Here is a 7,446-nt window from a genome sequence, read left to right on the forward strand (position 1 = left end):
GGCAACCATGAAGTTGTATTCAGAACCTGTAGGTTTAATTTCAGACCCTCAGGATGGCATCTAAGGCCAATCCATGAGCCATTACAACCTCCGCAAGGCATTTAGGACAAACCTGATAATCTTTGGTGTCATTGCCAATAATTAAAGATGGCAACCAATGGACTAAATGGTAATACTCATACCCTTACATTCATAGGATTTCTCCCCAGTGTGAATTCTTTCATGCATACTTAGGCATGAGAAAACAGCAAATGCTTTCCCACATTCTTTTTCTTTCTTTGGGGTGGGGAGGGGACGGAGTCTCGCTCTGTCGCCCAGGCTGGAGTGCAGTAGCATGATCTCAGCTCACTGCAAGCCCCGCCTCCTGGGTTCACGCCATTCTCCTGCCTCAGCCTCCCAAGTAGCTGGGACTACAGGTGCCCGCCACCAAGCTGGGCTAATTTGTTGTATTTTTAATAAAAACGGGGTTTCACCGTGTTAGCCAGGGTGGTCTCGATCTCCTGACCTCGTGATCCACCCGCCTCGGCCTCCCAAAGTGCTGGGATTACAGGCGTGAGCCACTGCGCCCGGCCTGCTTTCCCACATTCTTTACATACGAAGGGTTTCTCTCTGGTATGAGTTTGCAGGTGAACATTAGGGGTGAGGAATACAGAAATGCCTTCCCACATATCTTGCATTTACCTTTCTCCACTGTGAGTTTTCAAATGTTTACTACGATGGGAAGAAGTAATGAAGGTCTTCCCACATTCAACACATTCATAAGGCTTCTCTCCTGTGTGAATTCTTCTATGTTGAGTAAGCGTTGAAGATCTATTGAAGGCTTTCCCACATTCCTTACACTGATAGGGTTTCTCTCCAGTGTGATTTCGTATGTGTATAGCAAGGCCTGTGTATTGAGTGAAGGCTTGGCCACATTCCTTACATTCATAGGGTTTTATTCCAGTGTGAGTTCTTACATGTTGAGTAAGGTGAGTTGATCTAGTGAAGGCTTTCCCACATTCCGTACATTTGTGTGGTTTTATTCCAGTGTGAATCTGAATGTGAACATTAAAGGATGAGGAATTTCTAAAGGATCTTCCACATTCTTTACATTCAAAGGACTTCTCTCCTTTATGAGTTTTCGCATGTGCATAAAGTTGAGAAAAATTAGTGAAGGATTTCCCACAATTCTTAGTCTTTTCAGATTTCCTTCCAGTATGAACTGTTACACACTGCTTTAGGTGTGAGGAAGGTGTGATGGCTCTCTCACATTCCTGAAATTCACAGAGTTTCTCTCCAATGTGGATTCCCATGTGATTATCAAGGCTCGCAAAATACTTAAAGCCTTTTCCACATTCCTTACATTTGTAGGGTTGTCTTCCATTGAGAATTTCAAGATGTACAGCAAGGCCTGGAGTTAAGGTGAAGACTTTTCCACATGGATTAAATTTGGAAAGTTCCTGTCCAATAGAGGTTTCCTTGTGCACACTGAGGACGTCTTTTCCGTTACAATTACCCTCAGAAGTGTTCCCTCCATTCTGAGCTCTCATGTGTGTCTTAAGGCAAAACTGTTCACTGAAGACCTCTCCACAATTCTCACAGAGTTTCCATCCACTGTAGTTTCTTGTCTGCTGAGGAGGGGATAAAGGATTTAAAACATTTTCAGACATATAAAGAGATTTCACCCATCTGAACACATAAACATTATTTTGATGACAATTATTACTTTACTTTTTCATGTTTAATTTTCTTTTTTTTTTTTTTTTGAGACAGAGTCTTCTTCTATCTCCCGGCCTGCAGTACAGTGGTACAATCTCTAACTGCAACCTCCACCTCCCAGGCTCAAGTGATCCTGATGCCTCAGCCTCTCGAGTAGCTGGAAATACAGTTGTGCACTACCCCACCGGGTAATTTTTCTATTTTTTTGTAGACACAGGTTTTGCCAAGTTGCCCAGGCTGGTCTCAAACTCCTGAGTTCAGGTGAACTGCCTGCCTCGGCCTCCCAAAGAGGTAAGATTACAGGTATGACCCACCATGCATGGCATGTTTTACTTTGTTCAGAGTTGGGGTTTTGCTCCATTGCCTGGGCTTTAGTACACCGCTGTGATCATGGCTCACCGTAACCTCAAATGCCTGGCTGGGTTCAAGTGATCATCCTGCCTTAGTTTCCTGTGTAGCTAGGACTATAGGCATGCATCATCACGCCTGGCCAATCTTTTGATTTATTTATTTATTTATTTTTGAGATGGAGTCTCACTTTGGCTGGAGTGAACTGTCGCAATTTCAGTTCACTGCAACCTCCGCCTGCTGGGTTCAAGCGGTTCTTCTGCCTGGGCCTCCCGAGTAGTATGTGCAACGACACCCAGCTAATTTTCGTATTTTTACTACAGATGGGATTTCACCATGTTGGCCAGAGTGTTCTCAAACTCCTGACCTTGTGATCCGCCCACCTCAGCCTCCTAAAGTGCTGGGATTAGAGGCGTGAGCCACCATGCCCGGCCTCAATTTATTTTTATGGAGACAAGGTCTTGCTATGTAGCCTAGGCTGGTCTCAAACTCTTCAAGAAACACCATGTCTCAGCCTCCCAAACTGCTGAGATTACAGCCATGAGCTGCCAAGTCAGCCTACTTAGATAAATCTAATTTTTACAATTTTTCTTCCATGGTCTCATTTCCTACCCTCTTGATTTCTTGCCAGAATTCTATGCCACTGGCTCTAATTGTTCAACACAAACAAACAAACAAAAACACTGTCTTTTTTTGATTGTTGGGGGTGGCTTGAGACAGGGTCTCACTCTGTCACCCAGGCTGTGTACCATGGCACAATCACAGCTCACTGTAGCCTTAATCACCCAGGCTCAAGCCATCATCCTGCCTCAGTCCCCCAGGGAGCTTGGATTACAGATGCATGCCAACATGCCTGGCTAACTTTTTGTTTTTTGTAGAGACAGAGTCTCCCTGTTGCCCAGGCTGGTCTTGATCTCCTAGACTCAAGCAATTCTCCTGCCTCAGCTTCCCAAAGTGCTGGGATTACAGGCATCAGCCATTGCAACCAGCCAAATTGTGTAGATTTTCATGAAACTGTTTAAATCCTCAATGTCTAGTTACATATGTGGGAATGTGTACTTGTGGGTATTTTGAAATGACAAGTTATACAGGCGTGGAACATCACAAAATTCATCACATTCAGACTCTCTCCAGAGACCCTGCTCCCTCAACCGGGCAGGCTACTTCTCTCTCAAGTATCTCTCATTTGTGCTGTTTCTTTTTCACTGCAAACTCCACCTCCCAGGTTTAAGCAATTCTGCCGCAGCCTCCCAGGTAACTGGGATTACAAGTGCCGCCACCAAACCTGGCTAATTTTGTATTTTTAGTAGAGACAGAATTTCACCATGTTGGTCAGGCTGGTCTCGAAGTGATCCACCCACCTCGGCGTCCCAAAGTGCTGGGATTACAGGACTCACTTTCTTTTCTGACTTCCCTCCTTTTTTAATTTTTTTTGAGACAGAGTCTCACTCGGTCGCCCGGGCTGGAATGTGGTCGCCTGGGCTGGAATGCAGTGGTGCAGTCTTGGCTCACCGCAACCTGTGCCTCTGAGTAAGTGATTGTCCTGCCTCAGCTTCCAGAGTAACTGGGATGACAGGTGCCCACCACCACACGCAGCTAATTTTGTATTTTTAGTAGAGACAGAGTTTCACCATGCCGGCCAGGCCTGTCTCAAACTCCTGACTTCAAGTGATCCACCTACCTTTGCCTCCTAAAATACTGAGATTACAGGCATGAGCCACCACATCCAGGCTCTTTTTAAAATCAGAGATGGGATCTTGCTATACTGCCTAGGCTGGTCTTGAACTCCTGGGCTCAAATGATGCTCCCACCTCAGCCTCCCAAGTAGCTGGGATTACAGATGTAAACCACACCACTAACTGGGCTGATTTTCTAGAATGGAATTCTCAATCTTTTCTGAGAGAGGAAATTAAGAAATACCCCTCATGGCCTGGCACGGTGGCTCACGCCTGTAATCCCAGTACTTTGGGAGGTTGAGGCAGGTGGATCACGAGGTCAGATCAAGACCATCTTGGCTAACACAGTGAAACCCTGTCTCTACTAAAAATACAATAAATTAGCTGGGCGTGGTGGCACATGCCTTTAGTCCCAGCTACTCGGGAGGCTGAGGCGAGAGAATCGCTTGAACCTGGGAGTTGGAGGTTGCAATGAGCTGAGATGATGCAACTGCACTTCAGCCTGGCAGAGCGAGACTCTGTCTCAATAAAAAAAAGAAGAAAAAAAGAAATATCCCTCATGAATCTTACCATTTGTATGCCAGTAAATATTTGATTCTTCAAAAAACCCTGCTGAAGTGATGACCGTTTGGTTCTAGGTTGTATTTCCCATTCTGAAGTTAAGCAGAAAAAGAAATCTAAGGGTTTAGAGAAGAAATGTGTTAGTTTAAAATGAGTCATTTGTCTTTGTTTTCAAATTAAACACAATAAGAAAATAAAAGCCACAGGCCAGGCACGGTGGCTCATGGCTGTAATCTCAGCACTTTGGGAAGCCGAGGCGGGTGGATCACAAGGTCAGGAGATCGAGACCATCCTGATCAACGTGGTGAAACCCCATCTCTACTGAAATACAAAAAAAAAAAAAAAAAAAAAAATTGGCCAGGCATGTTGGTGCGTGCCTGTAGTCCCAGGTACTCGGGAGGCTGTGGCAGGGGAATCACTTGAACCCGAGAGGTGGAAGCTGCAGTGAGCCGAAATTGAACCACTGAACTCCAGCCTGGGTAACAGAACGTGACTCCATCTCAAAAAAAAAAAAAAAAAGAAAAAAGGAAAAAGAAAATAAAAGCAAGAGAACCTTGAGGATTTTGGTATGTCAAAAATTTGGCTATAAGGATGTGGGGTTTATTACACAACTGATGTGTTTAGATAGTTTATTACAAACTGTTTCTGCGAAAACTACAACTGATGGGGAACAGGAAGAGAAGATTATCAGGAAAGGAAAGTAGGAAAGATCAGGATAAAGAGCATGTATCAAAATAATAAACTTAACAAAAAAACAGAATAGCTACGCGAGGCTGAGGAAGGAGAATGGCAAGAACCCGGGAGGCGGAGCTTGCAGAGATTGTGCCACTGTACTCCAGCCTGGGTGACAGAGCGAGACTCCGTCTAAAAAAAAACAAACAAAAAACAGAACAGGTAGCTTTGTTTGACTAGATGGAAAATAAAAGTCAGAGATATCTGAAAGTCTGAGAAAAATAGCTTAAATCTTCTGAGGAAAAGTGGATTTTAAAAAATCTGTTTTTTTTTTTGAGTTGAAGTCTCACTGTCTCCCAGGCTGGAGTGCAGTGGCGCAATCTCAGCTCACTGCAACCTCCCCCTCCTGGGTTCAAGTGATTCTACTGCCTCGGCCTCCCGAGTAACTGGGACTACAGGTGTGTGCCACCGTGCCCGACTAATTTTTTGCATTTTTAGTACAGACAAGGTTTCACCGTGTTAGCCAAGCTGGTCTTGATTTCCTGACCTCGTGATCTGCCCACCTCAGCCTTCCAAAGTGCTGGGATTACAGGCGTGAACCACCGTGACCGGCCTAGTCTTTATTTTTAGGATTTTTTTTTTAGAGATGAGGTTTCACAATGTTGCCAATGCTAGTATCAAACTCCCAAGCTCCAGCAATTCTCCCACCTCAGCCTCCCAAGTATCTGGGACTACAGGTGCAGGCTACCATGCCAAGCAAAGTGATGTTACTCTTACCCACAGAGGCCAGATTCATGTAGTTCTCCAGCATCACATCTCTGTAAAGGTATTTCTGAGTTGTGTCCAGTAAAACCCACTCCTCTGGGGTGAACTCCACAGCCACATCATCAAACGTCACTGAATCCTATGTTATCAAACACATGCTGGTTTGAGCCAATGAACACTTCCACCAATGCTCACTGGAGAATGAGGAAGGGGAACCTTAAACTCACTTATACGTGGTTCTCAGGTCTCCCATGATCTACTCCAGGGTTTAATGTCTCAGGAGCTCTTGTGTCTAAACACTCAAGGTTGACCTCCGACAGGCATATGCCTTGAACAGCCACCCCCCCCCCTTTTTTTTTTTTGGTGACAGAGTTTTGTTCTTTTTGCCCAGGCTGGAGTGCAATGGCGCAATCTCGGCTCAGTAGAACCTCCACCTCCTAAGTTCAAGTGATTCTCATGCCTCAGCCTCCCGAGTAGCTGGGATTACAGGCACACAACACCATGCCTGGCTAATTTTTGTACTTTTAGTAGAGATGGGGTTTCACCACATTGGCCAGACTGGTCTCAAACTTCTGACCTCAGGTGATCCGCCCACCTTGGCCTCCCAAAATGCTGGGATTATAGGCGTGAGCCACCTTGCTCATCTGAACAGCGCTTCATAAAAATTTTTTAAAATCTTTTTTGTCTGATCTATTTATTTTTAATTTTTAATATTTTTTAAAAATTTTAGAATTTTTATTTTTGATTAGAACACTACTTCCTAACCATGAATTTTTATCTATCTAGCATCTATCTCTCTATCTATCCAATCTGTTTATTTACATATAAAGATACGGTCCCACTGTGTTGCCGAGGAACAATTGCTGCTTACTGCAGCTTCGATCTCCTGGGCTGAAGTGTTCCTCCCACCCCAGCCTTTTGAGTAGCTGGAATTACAGGCATGAGTCACTGCACACTGCTTACACTTTATCTCAGCACAACCAGGTTAGGAGCTCTTCCTGTCCCATTGGTCTCTATGTAGCACACTCCTGAGCACACTGCAGATACCTAATAAATGCTGATGAGTAAATAAATTATTTGATAAAAGGACACTTTCATCTGCCTTATCACCTGTCACCCCACCCAGCCATGTAAGAAAGATGCAGTTGGCACCATGAAAGTCATGCTTAAGTAGTAATTACTGAGTTACCGGGATGATTTTCAAGTTAACACTTTATGTACAGGAGATTTCATTTCCTGGGGAAATTCATCTGGGGACTCAGTCTTTGAGTAAGGCTTCATTTGCTCTAAGAAAACTCCGGAGATGAGTCTGTCTAGAAGGAAATGTGTGTACTGGATGTAAGTATGTCATTTTGTATAATGGTACATTGTCTGTTTACCTGATAAGAATTTGCCAGGTAGTCCTCCACCATCGTTCCTACCTTCGTCTTTTCTTCAAAAGGGCAGATTGGTTCCCTGGAAAAAAACCCTAGTGGAAAAGTAAGAAGGCAATGAGAAGCCAGAGCTGCCCATCCTAACCACATTCTCATGCCTAGAAGTCATTCCATCCTAGCTTGAAATTCCCATATGCTCCTGCACACTCGAGAAAACTGCACCTACGCAACACTGCCATGAAATGCCATAGTAGTCCTGTGTCAGCTAGACCCAGAAAAGCAGATGTGGGCCGAGCTGCCTGTTGGGTAAAGGGTAATAGTTTCATTTTACAAGAAAACTTACACCCTGAAAA

General features: G+C 44.4%; 1 protein-coding gene across 1 annotated transcript; it reads right to left on the minus strand.

Moving 5' to 3' along the window:
* Positions 1–561: 561 nt before the first annotated feature.
* LOC112616911 (zinc finger protein 562) lies at positions 562–7,183 on the minus strand. The gene is made up of 4 exons (XM_025373675.1): positions 7,100–7,183; positions 5,733–5,859; positions 4,293–4,399; positions 562–1,610 (listed from the first exon to the last, which is right to left on the minus strand). The coding sequence occupies exons 1-4, from the start codon at positions 7,130–7,132 to the stop codon at positions 678–680; spliced, it is 1,200 nt and encodes a 399-aa protein (XP_025229460.1). The 5' UTR covers positions 7,133–7,183; the 3' UTR covers positions 562–677.
* Positions 7,184–7,446: the final 263 nt, after the last annotated feature.

Source organism: Theropithecus gelada, unplaced genomic scaffold (assembly GCF_003255815.1).
Source record: "Theropithecus gelada isolate Dixy unplaced genomic scaffold, Tgel_1.0 HiC_scaffold_1341, whole genome shotgun sequence".
NCBI classification, from domain to species: Eukaryota; Metazoa; Chordata; class Mammalia; order Primates; family Cercopithecidae; genus Theropithecus; species Theropithecus gelada.

Bases quoted from the DNA above. Each gene is read 5' to 3' on its own strand.
- LOC112616911 (XM_025373675.1), bottom strand. From the start codon at position 7,132: ATGGTGGAGGACTACCTGGCAAATTCTTATCAG. The intron at 5,860-7,099 runs GTAAACAGACAA...TTGATAACATAG, and splicing joins ACCTGGCAAATTCTTATCAG to GATTCAGTGACGTTTGATGA. The intron at 4,400-5,732 runs GTAAGAGTAACA...CTAAACCCTTAG, and splicing joins CATGAATCTGGCCTCTGTGG to ATTTCTTTTTCTGCTTAACT.